The sequence below is a fragment of the Spinacia oleracea genome, chromosome 3 (assembly GCF_020520425.1).
Source record: "Spinacia oleracea cultivar Varoflay chromosome 3, BTI_SOV_V1, whole genome shotgun sequence".
Lineage (NCBI taxonomy): Eukaryota > Viridiplantae > Streptophyta > Magnoliopsida > Caryophyllales > Amaranthaceae > Spinacia > Spinacia oleracea.
In genome coordinates this window covers 14,102,605-14,129,172 of record NC_079489.1, presented here as the reverse complement: position 1 = coordinate 14,129,172, position 26,568 = coordinate 14,102,605, and the positions used below count along the sequence as shown (strand labels likewise).

General features: G+C 37.1%; 2 protein-coding genes across 2 annotated transcripts; both read right to left on the bottom strand.

The window, feature by feature from the left end:
* Positions 1 to 1,893: 1,893 nt before the first annotated feature.
* LOC110801454 (uncharacterized) lies at positions 1,894 to 15,162 on the bottom strand. The gene is made up of 16 exons (XM_022006818.2): positions 14,699 to 15,162; positions 11,705 to 11,899; positions 11,370 to 11,444; positions 10,594 to 10,761; positions 10,089 to 10,252; positions 9,727 to 9,945; positions 8,006 to 8,132; positions 5,722 to 5,910; positions 5,468 to 5,554; positions 4,496 to 4,641; positions 4,066 to 4,185; positions 2,969 to 3,194; positions 2,737 to 2,796; positions 2,479 to 2,652; positions 2,294 to 2,403; positions 1,894 to 2,172 (listed from the first exon to the last, which is right to left on the bottom strand). The coding sequence occupies exons 1-16, from the start codon at positions 14,918 to 14,920 to the stop codon at positions 2,007 to 2,009; spliced, it is 2,448 nt and encodes an 815-aa protein (XP_021862510.2). The 5' UTR covers positions 14,921 to 15,162; the 3' UTR covers positions 1,894 to 2,006.
* Positions 15,163 to 16,070: 908 nt separating this feature from the next.
* Positions 16,071 to 26,320, bottom strand: LOC110801455 (probable protein phosphatase 2C 42). The gene is made up of 4 exons (XM_022006819.2): positions 25,766 to 26,320; positions 24,216 to 24,586; positions 19,908 to 20,144; positions 16,071 to 16,754 (listed from the first exon to the last, which is right to left on the bottom strand). The coding sequence occupies exons 1-4, from the start codon at positions 26,079 to 26,081 to the stop codon at positions 16,542 to 16,544; spliced, it is 1,137 nt and encodes a 378-aa protein (XP_021862511.1). The 5' UTR covers positions 26,082 to 26,320; the 3' UTR covers positions 16,071 to 16,541.
* Between the last annotated feature and the right edge of the window lie 248 nt (positions 26,321 to 26,568).

Below are 26,568 nucleotides of genomic sequence, written 5' to 3'. Positions count from 1 at the left end.
TTCTCATTTGCATAAATATTTCTTTGTCCCATGTAATTGACCTTGTGGGAGCTTTCTGTTCTAGATCCTCTTTCATGTAAGTCCTTTGAAGATGGTGATGAGAGTGAAGCAAGGAAGCCTCGGGGCTACGCTCGTTCCTCATGAATGTGGCTCCTTTTCTCTTTTGGATTAGTGAGACTCCTTATTCCAATGCGTCGCCTTGACTTGACCTGAAAATAGGGAGAGAGAATCTTCAGAGAAAACAAGCAAAGAAAGCAAAGGAATAAGATTTGCTCTAAATGCAACCTATATGCACTTAAACTACACTAATATGTACATAAAAGAGTCTTTAATGGCTCCTAATGATGTGCAAATTACAAGCGCACCAGAGATTGGTCTAACGTACACTTTCAGTTTTTCCGCCATATATTGTCTCCCCACTTACTCCTCATTATGTATTACTCCCTCCGTCTCAAATTACTCGCTACACTTACCTTTGAAAAAAAAATTAGGTGATAAGTGGTTGTTTGGTTATAAATTGTTATTTTATTGAAAAAGTAAATGTGATATGAGTTAGCGAGGTATTTTTTTTAATTGAATGAGATAGGGTGTGGAGACAAAAAAAAAACACTTAGTAGGAAGAGAGCAATATAATAATTATGAGGTCATTCTTAATTTAGAAGTGTAATAACTCATTTGAGATGGACGAAAAAGGAAAATGTAAAAAGTAATCTCGAACGGAGAGAGTATATTTTTACTTTATTTTACTTTATACACCTAATTAACGAAAGTATATTAAAATAAATACTATGAAAATATAATGACATACCTCTACCGTCTTAACAAATGAAGCTACAACCTAGCAAATCATGATTAAGTTTGACTTATGATTTTAACCAATTATTTGTCTAAGAAAGTTGAAGGATATATGGACACCTATGGTTTATGCTTTATACATTAAGTGGGAGGATTACGAAAATGAAGGCCGATAGTTTCATTTGGGTTCTACGGTATTTCGTTTGTTGCCAATTAAAACACTGGATACAGACTTGAAGAGAAAGAGACTCTTAGTATAATGCAAAAAAATGTAATTGCGTACAAAAACGGTAGTAATACCTTCACAACACATGTCGAAATAAAGATTAATGAAGAAAAAATCAGGAATTATGGATGATGAAAAAGTGGAGGGATGTCATTTTATTTTGATCCTTAATTGGGTGAGAATAGAGTGATTGAAAGGTAAAATTAATACGGAATAATATAACAAGTGAAGTGAGAAAAAACGAATGCAATTGTTTAAATTTCTCACGAACCTAATATTTATACCCATTTGTCACACAAAGCTAAGTTCTATACTAATTTGTCATACATCTTGTACACCAATCTGTCTAGCGTGTTAAGTTTTATATTCATTTGGTTAATTGACCGATTTATAATATTTTTTTCTTGCCAAATTACACTTAGATATGTTCCGCTCCCATCATTTACTAGCGACTACTTAACATGCAGTCTAGAATGTTTAGATTTAGAACACCCAGCCTCTTAGAAGGACCTTTTATATACAATCGATTATACTTCGTAGATTATACAATCAAAACTAGTTCTTTATCTACGTAATTATAACTTGTGAAGCCGTGAAAAAATGGACGAAATAATTCTTTTGGTTTGATAAAGATCTCCTCCTCGGTGAAGTTTCGAAGAATAGTTTTTTACATTCTTACTCGATGACAGAGCTTACTCATGACCCTAATTATCTTGTTCCTTTCAAAAGTTTCTTCAAATCAAGTTTGTGCCGTAGGAAAACATACGCAGACAAGTGATGGAGAAAACGCCAGAAAGAGTTTATATTTTGCTATAATTAATTAAATTAAGGACCTTTTTTTTTCAAGAGAAAATTTGAGCCAAAAAACAACCTTGCACGATGTAAAATTTGTGTGTTCAACTTGATAAGAGGCCTCTTCAAACTGTATTCAGATTGAAATAGGTGTGTTTACAAATAAGCTCAGTACAGTCTACTAAAACTACAATTAGCGAACGGGATTCGAGAAGAAAATGACAAGAAAATATACAAGAAATCCAGCTATAAGAATTCCCCCATATATAAAAGTTTGAGATGCTTGTGTAGGGGTTTTATATTCAATATTGCAGCATTTCATCTTCTCCCTTTCGCTGGCCAGGACACTATCAACGTACCTGCAACCCAAACAACAAAACAGATTATCCTCAGCATTTCATGTATAGAGGGGCTTGGTCACGATACACCACAAATATCATGCGACAAAAATTGTTTATTATGTTTGGAAGGATAACTCACTGCTGTGTGAAAATCGATGACTGCAATATTTCTGTACTATTAAAATGCGCTTCCTGTAACCGGTGGTCATATAGCAGGGATGATAAGTCGACAAGCTGTTCCTCAAGGCCCTGTCATTGGATTTCCATTTATAAGATCAATCCCGTAAGATATGAAAATAACCTAGCTATTTATCAAAAACTTACATCCAAATATTTCTCCAGATTTTCAACTAATTCATGTGGGAATGGTTCGGGAAGATGGGTAGTCTTTTTGTAGAATTTCTCCAACCAAAGTTCAGTGGTTGACTTGTTCATTTTTCCCTTCACTGGTTCTCCAAGAGGAGTCTTCAGGTATTCCCCAGCAAAGGCTTGAACAGTCTGTAGGAAAAGTGACAGATGTGCATTGAGTAATGAGTTCCATCCAGATTATTAATGCAAGCAATTGCACATTTACATTTTCACCTGTGATGTATCCCTGATTCTCCGAAGTGCAGAATCAACACGAGCATATATTGTGTTTCTCTGCAAATAAAGAGTAACGTGAGCTCATGTATGTAACCTGTCCACAAAATTTCTAAGCTAGGCAACAGTAAATACAGAATAAACATAATTGCAACCATGATAATCGAACATTACAAACTTCATGTAATCAATGTCTGTCCAAGAAAAGGGAGATACGAAGTTTGGCCATTACTTGTGCAACATCATGTAGCATTTGACTGATTCTCGAAGAATTCGAAAATGGTCCAAATGGATGACAACCAACTGCCCAAAGCCAATTCAAAATTGGCCTTTCGTGTACATGTGAAGCCCTTTCAAATGGCGCACTCAGTCCACCAACAGCTGAAGCAAGGCCTGCTAATATATGACGCTGTGCTTGTGATGGAAGAGCATGCCTCCTTTCTGTTTCAGAAACATAACTGTTGAACGAAGCAAAGAATAACAGCAAGATTAAGAATAGTCAGAGTAGTCAAACAAGTGCATACAAGTGTGAAACACACCAAACATAAGAAGGGGGGGGGGGGGGGGGGGGGGGGGAGGGGGGGGGAAACAAAAAATAGAAATTGACAAGATCAGATGTCATCCACCAAATTTAGAGAGATGTACTGTTATAAATTAGAATATACTCCGTTGAATGTGCTGTAAAATATACAGATTATCCAACTCTATACAAGAAGGGAGCAGGGGATGGAGGAGAAATGAAGACATAGTGATTTTCACATAGTCATAGGTGTTTTTCCTTCTCTTTTTCTCTCATTAGTCATTTAGTGATACACTAACCACGATGCTGTCCCACATCTTCAACAGGCGGAGTTTTTAGATCATCAACTTTGTGCCAATTGTTAATGGTCTACTAAAAATTCTCATAACCTTCAATATGCCAGCGTGAACAATATTCTAGGAAGTGGAAAACTTGAGGTTTGGCATCAAAATTAATATAATTTTGCCGTGAGCAAAACGTTTAGGGCATGGTGTTGAGTAACAAAATGAGGTAGAACTATAATATTCTTTATCAGACAGAAATAATATAAAGCGTAGCCTCACAAATAAATACCTACAATTATAAATTTCGCATACCAATCACAAGTTGTAAAAATTCAAAAGCATATTAGAATCCTACTCCACAACATTGACCGAATTGAAATTTGTGAGGATTAAATTAAATATCCAAAAGGAGAATTAGGATTCGGAGTTAGAGCTGGGCACACAGTGAGCACTTTCAACAATGAATAACAGAGCCAAAACATATTTAAGGGTAGAGAGAGTTCCTTAAAATACAAGTTGACTCACCTTAGAGGTATATCTGCACTTTGATGCTCAAGTACAATAACAACATCATTACTTGTCCAAACCAAGCTTTCATCTTCCATCGTAAGGTGAGGATCAACGTCAGCGAGTGATAGCACAAAACTGGTGAAGAATGATAGTAGACTTAATAGGTAAATTGATTGCAAGCAGTGACGTTAACATCAACTGAAAATCAGGTATCCAACTTAAGTTCAACAATTTGACTTCTTTAACCATTCAATCTCCCAAAATACAGACCCCCCCACCAAAAAATAAAGAAAAGAAAAAGAACATGCCTCCTTTTATGAATGGTGGGATGGAAATTAATCAGAAAAATAAAGTGTATATTCTATTATTCTTACATCAATAATCCAAACTTGCAATCATCAAAACTATTTACACATGGTTACCAAAACCGACGCTCCGTACTTACATAGGTATGACTCTGGTCCCGTAGGTCCTGTAAAAGTTTCCCTCTTTCTTTAGAGTTCTCTTTTTCTTTTGTTTTCCAAAAGTAGCCCAAAGAGGTTTGTGCTTTAAAATGCTATCTTTTGAATCATCTGATTCGTCCATAAAACTCTGAAAATATTCAACATTCACTGCAGTTATGAGATTCAATAAGCTAAATGGAAAAAAATGAAAATTTCAAGATCAAGTCCTATCAATACAAAATATTATACAGTACAATTAATAAGCCCCCATAAGCATGCGCAACCATCCCAAAAGTAAATGCAGTTTTAGAAAAAGAAGATAGCTGGCCTTCATAAGACCTGAAAGCCCACATAAATTTGTCAAAAATTGATTTAGGCTAATCTACTAAAAGGCCACTAACAGGGAGAAAAATGTTGATAGTGTCCTAATTTGACTAACTAGCTTACTAGCTATAGTGCTCATTAAGAGTATTTAGGACATTTTCCGCAGTTTGACTATCAGTTGCCCTAGAAGTTAGGAAAATAGACGTTTAATTAAATATTGTGCCAAACAATACCAAAAAAATAACAGACAAGAATAACTCAACGTAGAATGATAGAAAATACCAGCAAAAATATTACTCCCTCCGCATCTAAATGTTTTTCCCATTTAGAATCTTGACACTATTCATAATGGAAGAGAATCTTATGAATTACGTTCAATATATAAGAAAAAACATAGTCATGCGGGGTCTTGTTTGATTCGTCTCAATGAGTACTTTAACAATATGATTTTTTTTTAATTTTTAATAACACGTAACTAGAGATGTTAACAATGTAAAATGTGCATTGGCATGTGTGCCAAAGGGAAATGGGAAAAACATTTAGATTCGGAGGGAGTATATTTATGACCATGAGGGCCAAGGACCAAGGTTACAAGAGGACGGAGCATAATTCTCAAAGGTAATACATAAGCACAGTAGGAATGGGCAAACCTGGCGAAGGAAAAATTTGTTTGTGAGAGATGGATCAGCCACTTCTAGTATACCGCCAGCAAGTACATCAGCTGATCTGTCCATCTCCTGAAGACGACATTTTCATGTAACTTGCATCTGAGATTCTGTGCTGATTTTAAATAAGGAAAACAACTAAAAGTTGTGACTGAAAAAAACATCTGGAAAGAACAATCATTCATAGCTTCAGGATGTTTGTTCTAACAACATAGGTAACCGGGGAAAGAAAAGAGGACCTCTTTAAGAATAGCACCATCAACATATGTTTTTGTTTGGACATGAAAACGTCCATCATTTTTCGTCTCATGGACGGAATGGCCCCGCATTGATTTGGAGACAGCAACAGCCAACTTCTCATGCTGATGTAATGGATATGTACCCACAACAATAACCACTTCTTGATCTTGATGAATCATTTTCTTGACCTGAAAAGACACCATTAAAGCACTGAGATTTACATTTCCCTGTATCCACCAATCCATCCCTATGTGTTAGATCAGCAGCTCCTGTCAAATATGTAGAACCTAGAGCACTACAAACAATTACAATTTGCTTCTTAGTTCTTACAGTTCAAAATCCAATGAAGAATCACCTTCCTTTAGACTAACATAGGAAAGAAAAAGTATCCTACTAAATGCCTAAATGCAATTGCTTGGTGTGTAATTGAGCTGGCCTTGCTCAATATTAAACCAAGCAGAGCTCATCAAGTTCTGAAAGTACGCTCGGGCTAAGTTTGCGTCAAGCCCATTGTTTCAGATCTTATTTTAAATCTTACTATAACAATAAATTGTTCTAATTTAAAAGTACTTTTGATAAGACTAACATGTTCGGCAATAGAACTTATTTCATCACGCTATAATATAATCTAAACCATATTCAAACAAGTTATGAGTTTATCAGAACCACTTACAAACTATCCCTCAAAACTTAAACAGCAAAGACACAAGACATAACAGTGCCACTTGGCCCACTAGAGTACTAGACAGTGTAAATAACCCCCCTCCCCTAGGAGGAGAGGAGGGGATGGGAAGATCATCTGAAGCCTCTGGGCTGCTATGTCAATGGCAAGTTGCCAACCTATCCTTCTTTGAACTTTGAAATTCCTTCAAATATCAAGTTATCAGAAATCCCACATCCAGGAAGCTTATTTGTACCCTAAGTTACATGATAAGTGATGTTGACATTATTAGACATTAATCTGTAATCTGGATACGGGGCTGTAGCTCATGGTAAATAAAATCTAAATGGTCAACTTATCAATTGTCAGATAAACACAGCTGTCTCTTACCGTAAAGAGAACAAATAAGCTGTAAAGTTTATAAATACCAAGCATTTAAAGCAAAGTTCATTTTAGACAAACTGTTTATCATTTTTTTCTTATCACAGAAAGATCATTACTTCTCTAGACCAAAGATACAAACTCAATTCAGTACAAAAATCTATAAATGAAATACACAAGAGTGCATATATATATACTACCTCCATTATCCTGCTACTTAGTTACTGTAGCAACAAATCCAAGGATAACTAAACATTAGGATCACCAAGAGGGTACTTCTCCATGTAGGCGGAGCGAGATAGAGATTAAGAAAACTACGGAGTATTAAATATGATTGGGTCTCACAAAGTAGGGTGGAGATGATGATATGAATAAAAGGTTGAAATAAATGGAATAAAGTAAAAGTGAGTAGAACTTAGAAAAACACATCAAAACGGAAAGTGAGTAGAATTTAGGAAAATGGAGGAAGTACTTGCTCGAGAACAGAGGTATTACAGGTTACTTTACTTACTAACAAAACACTGACATATTAGAAGGTATTGCAAAACAGCCGATTGAAATGGAACTAACATTGTTAGTCTGAAGTTCTATTTAACACCCATGTAATTTAAAATCAACGCATATGGCATAACCTTTACGCGCCAAGGCATCTTCTACTTAGATGATGGATACACCATGTCATAGATTAGCTCAACACATGCTAATTGAGGTATTCAGCCGCAATTGTTATGGGTGAAATGGTACTAGACACCTCAATTGTTTGGATTCATTTCAGATCTACCTAAAAATATTGGGTTAAGTCTGAGTGTTGACATGTTCTTCCTAATCACCGGTCCAGTCAATCCAGTGCCCCAGTCTTTAGAATTTAGAACGACACAAGAAACATTCACTGCAATCTCAGATCTTCTAATACATAGGTTGTGAAGTTACAGCTTTCATTCAATGGCCAACCACATGCTTATGGCTATTAGGTGGCCAATGAAACCACAATCCAAGTTATGCACTTCTGTTTACTGAACCTTATTTGTTCGGCTCACTAATATTTGACTGAAAAAGCAACCTTATTCTCCAGCTGCTAATACAAAAAGAAGTTTAAAAGAAATATCATTTATGGTTTCTCATATAGCTCCTCGGACATAACACTGAGAGAACCATAACTGTTATTTTTCAAGATTGACCCAAATACAAAGCATAACTAATCAAGCATCTACGTAAACAGCAGCAGGAAGGAAACAAATTACCTCTGCTTTAATTGCTTCAACATCAATACTGTAATTATGGCCTTTTGCTATGATGCTGTATCGATTATGATTCTGTAGGACAATGATTGGTATGAGCAATCTTCTCGTCATATCAGCAGTTTCGAACCTACGAGAATGGAAGGGAAAACACCAACAATAAAAGTAAAACCAATGTAACTTGAATACTTAATAGGAATTAAACAAAGTATTCCTTGTAAAGCATAATATGGCTGCCAAAAGGGACTAACAAAGTCAACAAAAAGCTACTCAAAAATACCTATTATCACAATTAACTTATTTTCCCCAGTCCCCGTAAGTGGAAAGCAAGCTAGAAGCACATTATCAGTCAAAATCTAAAAGCAAAGCCATCTCATTGTTCCTCAACCAGACCCCCTAAGTAATTTTTTCTTTACAAGAGCACGTTTGTTAAAGCACCTCCTATACTCTAGATAGTCTAGGAAGTAATCGATTAAAATGCAATGCCGATCCCTCTCATATCATCCAAAGGAACAAGCTCAAAGTCAACAATTATTTTTCTGTTTAACCAATCAAGCAGGATCAAACTATTATTATTTAATTAAGGCATGAAAAACTTGATTAACATGACAGCATCATATAAAGCTCACACTTATTACTGAACATTTTATTTTCATTTTGCAGTACAAGATGATTCGAGAAAGAAACAATCACTCTAATGGCCGATACTAGTTACTATAAGAACTAAGGCTTTGTACATCTAGATATCTCCAAATCCTATCAACTGCAAAATCATACTAGCTCTTTGGGACTTGGGAGTCACCCACCAAAGAAGATCATTATTAGTTTATTACAGTGGTGTATAAGTCCTCCACACAGAAAGCCTGATATACTCATTGAGGAAAAAATAAAATAAAAGAGGAGATAAACTATCACCATGTAAGTGAAGTGAAACTTCTCATCTAATGCACAAAACATCCCAGCATAAGGATGTGAACAACGAACATGTGGTGCAACAGTTCATACTTATGGTCCTCAATTTAATCAAATCATGCAAATATTTCTCATAATAATATAGTAACAGCTCTAGTGTTCATTCATAATATCCAATAATTGCAGTCAGAGCCTTTTATTTTGTTTTACAACATAAAAATCTGAGCTAAGGCCCCGTTTTCTCCTTGTTGCTAAGATGGGGACAAATAATGATGAAGATCTGAAGTGGCAGCTCAGAAATTGGTTAGTTTAAATTAGCAATGTATTCTATTTGTACATATTAGTTTGATTCAATTTCAAAATCATAGTCACACATCTTGTACACTTGTACAGTTGTACAATACTGGGGGATGATAGGAAACACACAGGAGCTCTTCCTTAATTGTACTCAAATGAAATCTTCAATGATTCCCCCCCCCCCCCCCCCCCCCCCCCCCCTTTCAAAGGGTTTTATTCTATTTTATTAGTATGCTGATAACACAATTCATATTATTGTCTAGTTTGCATTACTCCTACATACTTCTATAGTTGAGTTCTATGACACTTCTTACCACCAAGTTCCTCCCAACTGGAGCATTTTACCAAAAGAAGGCTGCTAGACAAAAAGAATATATGGTCATACAGAGTATGGAGACTACAAAGAACAACTATTTGGTATGGATTCTGACACTGATCTGTTTACAAAAGGCTCAAAGGAAATTCTTATAAATGTTAAAAGTAATATAATAACACCTAAAGTAATTCATTCATACCTAACATCTGGAGCTAGAACATGCTCAACTGTGGTTGAAATAAGTGCTCCAAGTTGACCAACAAATACATCATGGGTTGAATGATCAGCAGCAGCACTTAGACCTTTAGAAAACAACACATTTTTAAAGCGTGGGAGCGTTCTTGAACCTATGCTTCCTTCCTCAGTTTCAATCTTCCCATACGTGCAAGGACCTGCTGACAAGTCAATAACAGCAAATCTGCAAAAACATGTAGGGTATAAATCTCCAGCTTACAAGTTAGAGTGAGGTCTCATATGAGACTCATACTATCACGTGTAAGCCTACACACAGTAGGGGGGTCTACAATTTTCATTTGCTACAGAACAGTGAATGCGGAATACCTGCTTGAGCTCAGCCAAACTTGAGATGCTCCTCCTCCATTGTAACGATAGCGATATATGTAATCCCCTTCTTGCTTCTTCATATCATCTTCCGTAAGTTGTGTAACTCTACTATATACTAAATCATCAAGATTAATATCTTGATTTCTAGGATCCATTCTGACCTGTTTAATTTACTAGAGCCATTTGTCAGAAGATGGAATGGTAATGCATCAACAATAGTAGATTTCAAGAATAACACAGTATGGAGATAAGATGCACTTTTATGGTCAAAAGAACGATAGGAACAAAATCAATGCACAAAATAGTCATCACCCCCCCCCCCTCCCCCTCCAGTCAAAAGCCCAAAAAATCTCAACAGAAGGAAATTGAATTTTCAAATGACTTTACCACCATTACAGCTCATATAGTCATCATGTTTTGAACTAAAATTTTCTAAAACTAATAAATAAAAAAAGGCCAAAAAATCCAAAAATAACTATTTCATTACGAGAAATTACGATACCTTGTCAAAATTCAAAACAAATATTGCAGTTGGCACTGGCCGGTCAATCTCTGGCGTGGTATGTCCCGCACTATCCACATCAAATATGTAGGAATAAAGCTTCTCAAACACAGGCTCCACTGCTGTAGCCTCCACATCAAATGCCGGCACTTCCTTCCCAAATTCAGTCTATGATTGAAAATTCATCAAAAGCCATGTTAAACCCAAGAAGGTTCAATAAAGTTACACTATGGCACCCAAATGGTTTTAATAAAGTCTTTAGAAATATTATGTACTTCTTTAGAATAAAGTAGAAGAAGATACATGTGTCAACTAAGTAAAGCACGGTGAAACAGTGTTGTTTTATGCGAAAGTACAGTGTTTTATGTAAAATTTACATTTTCCTAAAAACACAATGTAAAATTAACATAAAAGATAACCAATTGATCTGCTTTCAAAATTTTCTCTTGTCAACCAATTGATCTCTTGTCAAAGTCCACAACTGTCATTTAGCATTAGACAACATTGCATTAAGAATAAACTTGATAATTCACATTTTCATCGCTATACACTAAGGCAAAATAAAGAGTCAAGTAACAGAGACGGAAGCATGAATTGTACTCAATTGTCAATCTGAAGAAGAGGCACCTTCGACATGTTATAAACATATCTAATACACTTTCCATTTCGTAATTTCATCTTCTGGCACCTCACTTAAAGTAAAAAAAAGAAAGAAAGAAAAAGGCAGAAAGGACCAGAAAGAGGGGGGGGGGGGGGGGAACGGATATTCTCATCACCTCTCTTGCTGTTCCAGCAGGAACCATAGCCTCTTTTAACACCTTCTCGAGAGATACTAGTTCTGCTTGCCCAGCCTGCATCACAGTAAAATACCAACTTAAAACCTCTTTCTCAGCTACATGAATCTCTAACATTTAGAAGCGAAGTATTCACAACCAAGAAAAATTGGCAATGTGTATAACAGCCAAATTTCTAAATTTTGCAAACATTATGGTGTAGGGACGCATGACAGATCATACAGAAGAACCTCATTGAGCAGTCTAGCATCTGTGATTCATCTGAATGCAATAAATGATACTCCACCAAAAGGACCATATATGCCAGGATATCTTACAGGTAAGACATTGTAGACAAGATGATGTTCAATATCCAGGGGCTCGCCAGTCTCCAAGCAGGAGGGTCGGTGAGTTGGAAAGCTGACTTTTAGGAACTCCTGCAACTTGTGCAATTCCAGTGAGTACCTATAGCCTCCATCACCATTGAAACCAACAAGGACTACGTTCACTTCGAGTGGGACTTGGAATGGAACCTGCATAGCATTAGATAGCAGGTGATGAATTTTAGTTCAAACAGATTCAACTTACAATGTTATGCTTCCATATGCAATACTTTCAATGTGAGATTGTGAGGGCAGCCAAAAGCATTAGAAAGGATAATCTTTCCCAAAAGTACTGTGGAAGCGGAGACAAAAATGTGAAGTACAAGTATAAAAATATCCAAATTTCTCGGAATTTTGTAACAAAAAAAAGTCAATACAGTTAAAGGCCACTCCTCTTTTTGAGAAAACTCATTAAAATGGCTAACACTTCTTGATGCTTCATCTAGTAGTTAAATCTCGCCCGCCGGATTCAAACTTTTTGACCTCCCTTTCCGAGAGAGAGAGAGAGAGAGAGAGAGAGAGAGAGAGAGAGAGAGATATGGCTAACACTTCTTGATGCTTCATCTAGTAGTTAAATCTCGCCCGCCGGATTCAAACTTTTTGACCTCCCTTTCCGAGAGAGAGAGAGAGAGAGAGAGAGAGAGAGAGAGATAGAGAGAGAGAGAGAGAGAGAGAGAGAGAGAGAGAGAGAGAGAGAGAGAGAGAGAGAGATGATGCTTCATCTAGCAGTTGAATCTCGCCCGCCGGATTCACTTTTGACCTCCCCTTTCAGAGAGAGAGAGAGAGAGAGATAAGTTTCTTTCTTCACATTGCCCTCTTTCTTTTATCTCTTCTGACAAGCAGATAAGTTTGCTACATTGGAATTGTAAGAACCACCTTACAGAGAGATAGATATAATTTTCTTTCTCCACATCGCCCTCTTTCTTTTATCTCATTTGACAAGCAAATTAAATTTGCTACATTGGAATGGTATGAAGCAATGTATATGACCCAGTGTACAAAAAGGAGTTCCTAGGCGCTAAGGCACAACTTTTGTCAAGGCAAGACGCACAACTTCCGTATTCACCAGACATTTTACTTTATATTAAGTGTGCCTCACTTCAACGAGGAGCAGGAAAATCTCACTGCCTTGGAGCACCTCGACCCTTATGAGCACGCATCCTCTTATACTTAATACTCCGCAAAAGACATCAGCAACAATAAAAGAAGGGAAAATGAAGGGGAATACAGCAAATATACAAAATGCTTATTTTTTTATGTCGAAGCACAACACATAACTATTACTCAAGTTGGAAAACTAAACCTACAGGGACAAAGGCACTGATAGGTTCGCAAAACAAACTGTGGTACATAAAAATAAGCATTTCCTTCAACAAAGAAGAAACAGAAGGGAAAGGAACAAAAGTCAAAACACACACAGCCACAATTCATTGCATATTGTTTACGCCAATCAACAACACAAAGCAAACCACCCAACACAGTGAGCCTGACATGTCATGTCAACATTTAAAGACTGGACAAGTTGAAGAGTGTACAAACACATCATGAAAATTACTACTGAACAAGAACAAGAACAAGAACAAGAACAAGAACACCCCGTTTCCGGATGGGACGGAGGAATTGATATTCAATGATGTAGTTACACATCAGTTTTGACAAAGCTGCAAGATTTCAAAATATAATTCGAGTAAACCTAATTTCTAATTGAGTTAACCATTGCGTCTTGTTTGTATTAAGTATACCCATTTGCATTTCTTGCAAAGGATTATAACAAAAAAAGTCTATCAAAAATCATCAGGGAAAGTAAACGGCTGACCGGTACCTAGCTAACCCCACAAACTCCACCCTTTAGAAGAAAGTCTCGTGAGTAACCATCCCACTAATTCCATTCTATCAAAAGGTAAACTTCCATCAGTTCAAAGACGCTATACCTTAGTCACTCCTTTTCTCAGTTTCACTCAGATTTACACCCTTTCCACCGTTCCTATCTATTGTGTTTGTTGCCTTACATTAAAAACCATCGAACCATATTGAAGACCATAAGTTTGTTGCCCTGGCTTCCACAGAGAGTATGGACACTCAAAGGTTACGATTCACTCTTCATCAATATAGGATGTTATCTCTTATCCGTAATGAAACAATTTTTTTAAATAATCACCAAAAGAGATGAATTGGTGGTAAAGTTTCACGCTGTAAGAACCTCCGCATGAACGTTACATTTTTTCAAATCTTTAGGAGCTGTGAAGTGATATGGCACACTCGAAAACTCCACAGCAGCTATCCACTACTTAAGAGCTCTATCATTTCTATGTAATCAAACACCAAACCTACTAATCCTATGATTTTCTTAAGCCACTGTTCTAACTTATTTGCCAATCCTCCAATCTAATCGTTCGCAAGACCCTTTCATTCAAGCCATCATCAAACCTGACCTCAAAGTTCGGGAAGCAAGCCCAACACCAAACTTATATTCAAATAAAAGTCTTGGACATAACATAATCAATTGCACTAGTCATGTAAAGACCATAAAAGTATCAATGCAATGCAAATTTGAAAGAACTACTCCTAAGAGTGCCAACTTTCCACGGCCGATATACAACACGATTCCAGTCAAAGTAAGCCGGACGAACATCTGATCACTGATCACCAATATGTCTCAAACATTCATTATTGGATATGTCACTGACAAAAGAAGACTATCCGCCCTAGTCATGATTTATGACTGAATAATTCTTCATCCACTTAAATTGCCACATCCCAAAACATCAAATAAATTCCATAAACGTAGCTACCCAGCTCTGGATCGAACCATTCTTATGCAATCAAATTTAATCCAAAATCAGAAAAAAACAACAAAATTTCCATTGCATTATTAATATTAAAATTAAATCGATAAAATAAAGAAGAAGAAGAAGAAGAAGAGTATAATAAACCCTAGAAAAGAATCACCTCGGCACGAGAATGGAGCATACGACGAACATCAGATCGAACGCTATCCTTGACATCATGGAAAGCGCCATGGTGCCAGTGAGGGCTTCCAGGGTCTCTCTTGAAGGCTTTGTGAGCCGATTCCATTGATGGAAGCTCCGCCATTAATGCTATCAACAGTATCGCGATTACTACATAGCTTCTTGCTTCTCTCATTTTCCATGGAAATTGAAATGTAATCATGAAGCTAATTCGCAACTTGTAATTGATTTTTGATCAATGTTGATGTTTGCGGATACAATTTGGGGTTAAAGAGGGGGGTTAGCAAGAGCTGTGTAGTGTGATTTGAATCGTTGATGAATTAATGGTCGTAGACTGGACTAGACGAAGAGGAATACTAGCTAGCAGTCTAACACTCTTATGTCAGCTAACCCCATTGTGTCTGGGCTGATATTCACATATTACACAATCGCTTTGATTTTGTCAACTTATTTAGACAGATTAAACTTTTAGGAAATGGAAATTGAGATTTTATACTCCCTCCGTCCCAGATTCGTCGTTATACTTTCCTTTTTTGTATGTCCCAGATTAGTTGTTACACTTCTAATTAATGACCCCATAATTATTATATTGTCTCTCTTCCCACTAAATATTTTTTTGTCTCTACATCCTCTCTCATTCAAATAAAAAAAATACCCCACTAACTCATATCACATCTACTTTTTCAATAAAATAATAATTGATAACCAAACAACCACTTATCACCTAAAACTTTGTGCAAAGATAAGTGTAACAACTAATTTGGGACGGAGGGAGTATTAAATTAGTTATTGGTTCGGGTCATTAGCTCATTGCAGGTAATATGATGAAATAATTAGCATAAAAATTATGGAAAAGAATTACCATAAAAATAATTAGTAGTTCGAATAGTAATTCTTTCACATTATTAATGAGATGTCATGAGTTCAAATTAATGTATTGTTAAGTTTACGTGTTTTGTGCATGTGTTAGGAGAAAAATTGGTGATTTCGAAGTGTAAGGTTTATAGTCTTTTCAAAACATATCGTGATCTCGGAGTGTAAAGTTTATAGTCGTTTGAAAACGTATAATTCATGAACATCCCATTTATTCTATCTGAATTTCAAAAACTTCTAACCATAGCCCTAAGAAATGAGACTCAGTAACGTTTAAAACCTTATATATGAACATTAATTTCTGGAGTTATATTCGCCCAAAATACATGTTTCATAAGTTGGAGTCCACAGAAGTAAGGAGAGGACGACTTAGGTTTAGCAACTACTTTGAGCTAAAGATGAAAATTCAATGGAACTGATTGAATTTTATCGTATTGAAAAACAATCAATTGCAAAAATGATGGTGATTATAACACAACTGGAAAAAAAAATAAAAAATCATTTCGTTTACCAATGAGATATCATCCTTTGTCTTACATAATTCCAAACATGAATGATCAGTGAAGTCTAAATGTGAAACAAAAGGGGGAGGGGGTCATAGAAAATGTATGTTTTGTGCTGGTTAACTGCATGCATGGCTTCCATTGCACATCAAAAAAATTGGACTTCTGATAGTACATGGAACTATAGTCCGGAAAAAGCTGATAAAATGTAGTAATTCATTCAGAAGCCTGTTACTGGTGAGCCGTGAACTGCAGTGCACTTTCCTTTGCCAATGTAAATTTCCAAAATGAAGCAATTGGATGATGCTCAGCCGCTCACCAGTATCTGGTTTTCATGAGCCAAAAACTGGAATAAATGCTGCCGTTAGTGACATGGTGCCTTCTCACCTTTAAAAATGCTCAGCACAAAAATCATGAACTTGTCTTCGGTTAACAGCCACGTCTGAACTAGTGTTCTAAAGCACTTCGGATAGAGAATGGAGGGTCCTGTATCACACCTCTACGGATAAGATCATGGTTGAAGAATAACACAATCACAGAAATGTCATCATGAAAATGACGTCTAACTTTCTTGTCGATCTTCTGGAGATCAGAAAACCGCATTTCTCTCTTTCTAGCAGCTTCATGCAGTGCAGCTTTCACAAGCCGTTTCGCACTTCCCTGCAAATTCCAGAAACCCATGAGCTGAAGAATTAATATAGATAAAGACCAAAACACAGTAGATATTGATGAAGATTTGATTAATAAACTGAAACTACAAGAAGTAACCAACATTCAAGCATTCCAGAGCCTTGATTTCTCTCCCAATGAGCTCTTAGAAGCTCAACCAATTTACTCAACAATATTAAACATAATATTCCCTGTCAAATAAGCTCTCTCTCTCTCTCTCTCTCTATATATATATATATATATGGTTCTACCTCCCTAACTAACCCCCTAACTCATTCCCCCAGATACCCATACTAACTTATATAGTTATTTCCTAAAGTGCCCCTACCCATATATCAGTTCATAGCATTACCGCCCCCTAAACTTCCACCTTGTCCTCAAGGGGGATAGTAATCGGAACTCACTTCTCCGCCCTGGAAGCAATTATACATGTTCCCCTTCTTGCACTGGACAAAACTGGGAGCGAGTTGCTGAGTAAGTGTAGCTCCCTGTTGGTATATGCTCCTGGTACTTAATCATCGAATACAGCAACAGCTTGTCATCCCCACAACTATTCGTAAGTTTCAGTAAGATTGCCATTAGCTTGGACATGACAATGAAATTCTGTAACTGATCACGAGAGGGTATGAAGTGAATGGATGGTGTTTGAATTGATATGATGAGTGTACAGGTTCGAATAAATGGTGTTGGGAGGATAATGACCCCAAGCTGCCCAGCTAAAAACTTGTCCTCATTAAAATTGGGCCCAAAATGAGCAGGCCTAATTTCTTAAGTCCAGTTCCCATACTTTGGGCTGGCCTGCATGTCTTCTCCCCTAACACCATTGCATTAACCTGGCTCAGAACATATGACTCAAGCAGCATGACTTCTTTGCTCGCGTCATTACTATGGCCCTTTACAAAATTTACTTTAATAGTCCAAAACTCTAAAACTTTCTCCCCTCTTTCCTCTAAGACATGGGGCCTCAACTAACCCGCTAACTTATTCCCCAAGATACCCATACTAACTTATATAGTTATTTCCTGAAGTGCCCATACCTGATACCCATATATCAGTCCATAGCATCCACATCTAGGCTATGTTCGATAGGTATTATGAAAAGGGAGGGGATGGAAAGAAGGGAGGTGAAGGAAGGGGAGAGGAGAGAAGATGTGAGCTTGCATTTCTTTCCAACCTTCGAAGGGATTTGGTTTATTCAAGGGGAAAGGAAAATGAATCCCTCCAATTCTATTCCCTTCCCTCTCCCCAAGTATTATCCAAACAAGGGAAGATGAATCCCTCCCTTCCCCTCCACATTACTCTATCCAAACACACCGCAAATGTATAAGAGGAAGACAACGATAAGGAATAAACAGGGAAGCCTAATTGTTTCTGATGGGAGAAAGCAGCTGAATAACACATGCTCCTAATCATCCCCATACTGTCACATAACTTCAAAGGTATACTAGTAGTAGTTGTAACAGGTCATAAATTTAATAGCAGGCCTTCCCCACTAATTTCTCATTGGCACATGCATAACTAACGTAAAATAAACAGTCTGCAAAAACTCATAGGGAAACCGGACTAAGCAGACTTCTCAGTGACTTCTTCTCATTAGTTGACAACCCTTCAAATATATATTCAATTTTTTTTGGCAATTATGTATAACCAAATTTTGATCTGAACTTACATGCGTCAGAATCAGTTGTGCTTGACACAGTAGGTAAATAATTCTTTTGAATAGGATTTACACTGTCAGTGTCTTTTTCAACATAATTCTTAAACTACAAATCAAGAAAAAACAGATTGTCTACTAGAATACTAAATTGATAGCAGACAGCTTATGTTTCAACAGGTTGTTTATTAAAGGCCTCACCTTATATTAATATGTTCAAACACAGAACCCTGTCTGTCTCTTGTTTATATGTTTTTACGCATGTGACTGAAAACTTTAGAGTGCACAAAAAGTTATATCAGTCTGATACAAACATTACAGGGTTTAGCTATAAGCATTTCATATTTTCCAATTCATTCCCTATATTTTCCGATCATGTACATAAACATACAATTCATCACATCTAACTTAGACCTGTCTATGGTTTTAACTAGCAGGCGAGACATTATCTGAGACGCACAGAAAATTGGCTGCTTTTCAATGTTTAGTACACAATTAATACCAAAACAGGTCAAGCCGGATTCAAGAGAGATGGGTTTGATTTAAAGTGTTGAAGGAAAAGCTGACAGCTTCCTTTGGGTGTTACACTGTCACTGAAAAGGCAGAACAAAGTGCCAATTTGCATCATCAAAGGCATCTAAAACAAGATTTGACATGGGAAGTGGCAACAGTAAAGGTGAACATAAGGGCTTTGTACTCATAATATGTATATGAAAGATGTTGATTGAATGATAAATTGGCTTTCACATAGCCAATGAAGTTGATCTGTAAGTCTTCATCTGCTGCAATGAGACAGTGACCTTCCCAGTCTAGCAAGGCTCTGGGGCAGCAGAATGTACAAAGTTTAACATCCAAATACAGAAAATGAACTTGTATTTTTTGAACAGTACATCGTACGATGCCCTTAGCATTTAAGGGCATCAATGGTTATAGAAAAAACAGAAGACACCTCTTTTTCTCTCTCTCTCTCTTTTCCATTTTTAGTTATAACTTAACAGCCTAAAGCCTCACTAGAAGACAACTCTATCATGAAGATTCTGATGCGAAAATTACAAAAAATCCTTCCATTTTAAATTCATTCTTTGTTAAACACCTAGACATCGAAAATGTTGCAACAGTAATCCCGATCTCTTGATTGATAGTTTCAGTTGTTCTGGAAAAGAGGGAAGAAACCTAATGTAATGCAGAACATGCAGACTGACGACTTGATAATGTCTTAAATTAAAACAACCTATAAGATTCTTAATCTAAAAACACATAGAATGGGAAACATTTATATCATCCACCACGCGGTCTAGAACCAAAGACACCTATCATGTGTTTCCCAATCTGATGGATATTAGAAGTCCATTTTCCCTATCAAAACAATCATGCAGGTCCGTCCTTGATAAAGTGAAGCAAAAGCATAGAATGAAACATACACATTCCAAAGAAGAACAAAAATATCCCATTGAACAAAAAAATAAGGAATGATACAGGTAAAATCTTACTGCATGAGGATGACTGTGCACAATATCAACAGCAGTTTCATTAGTCAAGTGTTCCCATAGACCATCAGAAGCGAAAATAAGGAAAGAATCATTCGGCTGTAGATGATGTGAAACAATAGATGGAATTGCGGTCATAATAGGCATTTGTATTGGTTCTGTAAGCCTGAATTTCGCACTAATAGGTTCTCTGTTATACTGAGCATGTTTCATATATACATCCCCTATAGATCTAGAAACCTGCACAAGAGATTACCATGGCATTCAATGAAGTTTGTTTTCATAGATAGTCAAAAGGAACATACAAAAGAAAGGTAAATGAATCATTTTCAAAAATTAAATAAACCACAGAAAGGGATAAGGTAAAAGAATTTCAATAAGCTTACTCATAACTCATTCATTTGGCTAAACCAGCTGCAAAAATTTCCTAACATTAACATATAGCTTAACTCTGGGATTTTTTTTAAAAAGGAGATATGTTGTTTTTGGCTTCATGACAAGAGAAATACCTTTTCTGACAATGATTAGTTTTTTTTTTTGAATAAAGAGAATCTGTTTCGTTAGGTTACAATAGGATGAAAAAGGCTTCCCCTGAGGCCTTGATACATGTATCTTCATGTGAACAGTACTGCAGAAGCCAGGCAGAAGATGCTTATCAAAGATTCAAGAGAAGATACTTCACTTTTGCAACGACTCAGGTGTGAAAGGTCTTCCACACTCTATAATCTCTGGGTTTCTCTTTTTAAATTTGATCTTAACTGTATTCAAGAAGAGTTGGGTTTAATCAAACCAGGATAATCAAGGGAGCATAGCATGAAAAAGACGGATGAAAATAGGTTCCATAGCACCGAAACAAAAAATGAAAGAAGCCAAGATTATTGAAGGGTAATAGATGTTCAGCGCACTCGGGACATAAAGAAACCAGCAAACTCAGTAAAGAAGAGATTGTCCAGGTAAAGGTTCAAGATGCCAGGATGAATGGCTGCAGTCAAGTGACATTGTCTTTTTCAGGGATTGTAGGAAACTGATAGCTTGAAGGCATGTTATTATTGGCTCTAAAACTCAGTTTGTGCCTAAAAATCTAGAATATACCCCCCTAGTTGTCTCTTATATCTACTCCTTCCATCCCTATTTTAAGTTCCCATTTCTGCAATGTACGCAAGTTTAGGAGAGCATTTGTTGATCAAAGTGAATAAAAAGAGAGGATACCGGGTATAGTTTATCAGTTTCTAGTAGAGGTGAGAGAAAGTAAGAATAAAAATGAAAAACAAAGCAATTGAAAAAAATATTCAAATGTGTAATCCCCACTCAAATGAGAAATAAGTACTAAGTAAGGACATTGAGGAGAAACGGAAACTTCAAATAGGGACAGTGGGAGTATTATGTTATCTCCTGATGCACCTCCTCCTCCCCACCCACCCACCCACCAAAATATCAAGGAACCTTTATTTATGAGGGCAAGAACCTATATATAATCATAGAAAAGGAAGAGGAGCAAAAAACAAAGAGATGATGAAAGGATCAAAAGGAATGAGTTCAATCACCTACTTTTCAGTAGACAAGGAAAATAGTCATTAGAAGTTTAAAACAATGGAATTAAGAAATATAACTACAGAATTAATGAACGGTGAAAAACAGATGGAGAAGGAAACTTTCCAAAGAACAACTACCTCTATACTCTTGTAATGTTTACAAGATTTCAAATTATCTAGCTCCCTGTCCCAAATTTTCTCCCTAGAATAAACCTGTTTACCAGAGGTAGGAAACTCCAATCTGCAAACAATATAATTTGCAAAAAGATTTTGCAAATAACATCTGCCTTCTAACAACCAACAGTAACACCGCCACACCAATCACTAACTTTGATTACCCACTAGACAATGAAGATGATAGACTATCACCATCCTAACATCTTGTAGACTCTACGAACTGTGAAATAACCTCAACATCTGTTAAATTTTCAAGAACTATGGAGTCTCTGGAACTGACTCCATTGAGCATCACCAACTGTGTCTCAGAGACATGAGATTCTCTAAGATTTTTCTACAGCAAGCAAACATCTTCTATTTACAAAGAACAATCTTCAACATCATTGCTGGAACCGGAGTCATCCCTTGAAACCGTTACCCTTACTTTTAGAAAATCTTGAACTTTAGTCCGCGTTTGTAACTTAGGGAAGGAACTACCAGCACTTTTCTTTAAAAAATAAACACCCTACTACAAGAATGGATTCTCCCCTTGGACCTTTTCTCCACCCTTGCCGGCTATAACCTTCTACCCTTAGTACTTGAGTTCTCTAATCTAAACAGAGGAAACCTGAAATTAAGAATTAACGTCCCGAGCTTCTGCTTTCACAGTAAAGGGTCAGAGGACGAAACATGCAGCTGACCTATTTTGTTTCCCAGTTCAACACCCTCCCGAGAAATAATATCAGATTGTATCAATCTACAGAATCCAGAATCTTGCCCATATGAAAATATCTATGGGGAAACCTTTTTTTTTAATAACCAGAATACTGCTTTATGGACGTAAATATGTATATCTCACATTATTACCTGATTTGATAAAAAACCGTGAATATTTCAAGTAATTTCCCTAGTTATTTTATGGTGTCAAGAATAATTAAGAGCCCCAACCACTCATCCCCCCACCCGACTCCTCCCTAATAGAGCCAAGCCCTCCTACTTTTATCCATAAGCTCCTCAATGTTTACCTCGCGTCCTCACCCCTCCAACTCTATTAGAGCACCGTTAATAGAGGGAGAATCAAAGCCAGTGTTGTGGCAGTGGTACAAAGTCTAAGCGACAAACTAAGAGATACGGCTGAAGGGATGGACTGGTCACCCTTGATTCCCACAGACCCACACCGACAATTCAGAATTGGGGGAAGAAGGTGGTTGATTGGTGTGGACTTTATGGGATTCGATCACTAAGATGGGTGAAAGGGTTCAAATTCTGCCTAGAAAACATCCCAAAAGAGAATAAAAAATTGCCTCCTATTCCAGGGATTCTTTCTGGCTTTCCTCCTAACCAAATGGCTCCTACTCTTAATCTCAAATGCATTATTTACAGATAATCTGTCAAAAAGAAACTGGGAACAAGACATTGTGTAATTTTTATTTTAAAATAGTAACACATCACAAATAAGATCCGAAGTCCAAACAGCCAGGTACGGGGGCTTCAGTTGAGCTTTGTTTGTGGGTAAGTCACAGCAGCCATAAGGCTAGACTTGAGAGTTGAGACTCGCTTAAAGGCAAGTACAGCAATTGTGAAACTGTGCCAAGAAAATATCCAAGTTTATGCACTAGGTATAAAGTCAGCAAGATGAACAAATCACAGCTTCGCTGTAAGGGGCTAATGTGATTTTAATGCTCACAAAAAGCTGAAGATAGGACAAAATTGGTTGCATATCGTCTAGGTTATAATCTAAGTTTACAGAATGTGCATCAGCCTTGGTTACTTTCATTCGTCATTTAAAGTCTTGCTTCAATGACATTGTGGCAAACAAAACACGGCAACACAAGATATGACCCTCAATCCAAGAATGCTGGCCAGAGGCCTCAGCTGCGGATCAGGAATCTAAATCAAAATTCACAAAGGAAGCAGCAGATACCAGGCACTGTTAGTTCTTGAGAGCGTAAATGGTTTTAAAGGACAGAGAGTAGTAGCTCACATCTCTAAAAGTCTATCTTATCAGTGACCAAAAGTGTTGCAACAACTTCACCACATCCAATGCTTGTGACATCTTCTGGTAAACCCCTTTAGTCCTTTACCCATTAAACCAGCAAATACTATAACAATATTTACCAATTCAAATCTGAAACCCCTAGTTTCCAACACATATATAACCCTAATCCCTGAGTTTTGATAGCATAGATATTAACAAAAACATATTTTCAGGTGTCAAGCTGGTCTCAGCCTCTCAGGAAAGTTGTCTTTACTTTTCAATGGTTAGCTTCAAACAAAAGTAAAATAAATATTTATGAAGCTAACGGTCAGTTGGTACCACAGGAAGGGCAAAGAAAACATGAACAGAACAACCCAAGAATGACACTTTTCATCGACGGAAAGATATCAAAATGTCCGCAATATAATCCAAAAGTCCAAAACCACCACAAAATTTCAAGATATAATTAATTTCGTAGTATCTACATGTATGAAATGTAGTATTTTGGTTTTACGCAAGATATATACAGCTTCAATGCCCCAACTGAGCTCCTCTTGCACGAAGAAATTATCACAAAGTACAACAACAGCCTTAAACTGGAAAAAACAGAAGTACTGAAGATGAAATGACAACACCATAACTAACCTGAATAATTCCTTTTACTCTCCAAACTCCATGCTTTAACATGACAATCTGGGGATCATCTGGATGTAAATTTCTTAGCTCCCTTCTTACTGCCTCTTCATTAGCATTATGTTCACTTGTTAACTGAACAGCATCAAAACCTCCATTATTTGCATTTTTCCTCCCAAGAACAGCACGGGAATCTCCAAGATTTGCCACAAAAAGAGTTTGTCGTGATACCACACCGACTAGACAGCATGACCCTACAGTGGCTATTTGTGGTCTAGTGCTCCATAACTGAGAGACCTGATCAAGAAAACCTTCCTCCGTTGCTCGAAAAGCTCTTTTTATGGTCTCTTCTGTTACTACACCATCAGTCTCAACTGAATTTGCTGCATCAATAGAAATCCTAAGAACACAAACATAAGGTAGGTATCTTCTACATATTTAGCTGAAGAAATATGAACAAAAATAGAGCAAAAATTCAATTAAGTGTCACACTGCAAATGCACATACCAATGACTAAAAGTCATCAGAGACTTAACTAAATGATTTAGAGCAACTTATCAGATAGAAATTAATGAGGCCTTCATAAGATTCACAAATCGCTAAAACCAGGGAGAGGGAATATTGACATCATCATCATCCATGTGAAGGTGAAGTTGGTCAGTTACACAATGACCATTTCGTCAATTTAGAGGACGAAAAGAAAAATGAAACTGATGCTATCCCAAAATAGCTCCTTATTACAATTCAAATAAATGAATTGAAGAATACATAGCATCTTCAAGGATGTTCCACATTTCAGCAGAAAAAATAATATGACGAAATAGTCAGTGGGAATCTACATGCACACCTTACTCGTGCTTACACCAAAAAGTATGCCATACACTATGCTGCCGTCAAACTCCAATTTAGCCCAGCATTTCTCCACACACAAAACAATTACTAGTTCCAGGAGCTCCAAATCAGCATGCTCCGGTCAATCATACGCTTAAATATACCAGCCTCCCCCTTCCATTTACTATGTACCCTGCTCTATAAACCCTAAAAAGCAATTGGTCTTGGAGCACGCTTTCGTAGAAATCAATAGAAAACCTACACTAAACTCTTCATAATAATGCACAATTATGCATAAAACTAATTCCCATTTCAACTTCTTCAACACAGGCTTCACAGGCATCAACCCCCCCCCCCCTCCCTCAAATTAAGAAACAACCCAATCATCAGCCTATATTTGTAGTATAACACGCCTGAGGGCTTCTCTTTAATGTCCTCAATCACGCTTTCAACCAATTAACACACATTTAATATCCAATCCCAACTTATGAGTTACAAAAAAAAAAAAAAACCCAAGGATATGATCACAACTTCAAAAAGTCTACAATTGAGTACTCCGTATTTGACTAACATTTCAACCCCAGCAAAGAATATTTTTTGACAAATTTCTTGTTAAAATCATAATAACCAATAACAATTCAACAAATAAAATCCCACATTTCCGTAACAATTCACACAAACAACAATCGAATTAGACATTAAATCAAACTAAAAGGAGAGAAAGAACGAACCTTGAAGGTGGCGAAAGAGGTGATCGCAGACAAACCGAGCGGTCTCGGGCCCACCATGGCCGTCATAAATACCCACAAAGGTACCAAAGGGCCCACACTCGATTTGACTCTGATCTTCAAGCACCTGATTAGCCTGAACAACCGCCATGGAAAACTCCCCAGTAGCACACTTTCCCAAATCCCGATACCAAAGCAGCCCATCTCTGCCGTCTCTACCACCACCACCGTCGGTGTTTCCTCCGCTGCTTCCACCGACGATTTCAACGCCGAAAGGCTTCCAACATAGAGAGAGAAAGTTCATCAAAGCTTTGAGCATCAAACATCTCTCGGGGGGGAAACCCAAAGCCTAAAAATCTACAGAATAACTTATGTTTAAATAATCAAAACCCCATATAAAAAAAAATCGAAAATTGAAGGACGAAAATGAAGAGAAATGGTGGGATTTTGATTAATAGAGAGGAGGAAGAAGAAAAGATGGGTTTTCTGGGTTTTGATTGTGGGGGTGGTTTGTGTTGGGTGGTGGAGAGGCAGAGGAGAGAGAATATAGGGTGGTTTTTTGAGGAAGGATGGTAATTGGGCCAAAGGCTAAAGGGTCGTTTTCAATATGGAATTTGGGTCATGGGAAAGTGTTGGCTGGCTAATGACTAATGTTGTTGTTGTTGTCTTCTGCCTACTTTGCCCAAATTCTCTGGTCGACTGGTCGTTTCTTTGCCCATCATTGTTTGGGGAGGATGGTCTCCGTCTCCGTCTCGGCCTCGGCCTCGGCCCCGGTCTAATCTGTTTGGATTAGACATGTTGAACCG

What these genes read in the sequence shown, in the direction of transcription:
- LOC110801454 (XM_022006818.2), bottom strand. Translation starts at nt 14,920, where the DNA reads ATGATTACATTTCAATTTCCATGGAAAATGAGAGAAGCAAGAAGCTAT. An exon ending in TGCTCCATTCTCGTGCCGAG is followed by an intron (nt 11,900 to 14,698) that starts GTGATTCTTTTC and finishes AATGCTATGCAG; the next exon opens with GTTCCATTCCAAGTCCCACT. An exon ending in AGTGCAGATATACCTCTAAG is followed by an intron (nt 3,195 to 4,065) that starts GTGAGTCAACTT and finishes TTCGTTCAACAG; the next exon opens with TTATGTTTCTGAAACAGAAA.
- LOC110801455 (XM_022006819.2), bottom strand. Translation starts at nt 26,081, where the DNA reads ATGCTCAAAGCTTTGATGAACTTTCTCTCTCTATGTTGGAAGCCTTTC. An exon ending in CCTCTTTCGCCACCTTCAAG is followed by an intron (nt 24,587 to 25,765) that starts GTTCGTTCTTTC and finishes CTATTGATGCAG; the next exon opens with CAAATTCAGTTGAGACTGAT. An exon ending in TGCACAGTCATCCTCATGCA is followed by an intron (nt 16,755 to 19,907) that starts GTAAGATTTTAC and finishes TGGAATTTGCAG; the next exon opens with GGAAGTGCGAAACGGCTTGT.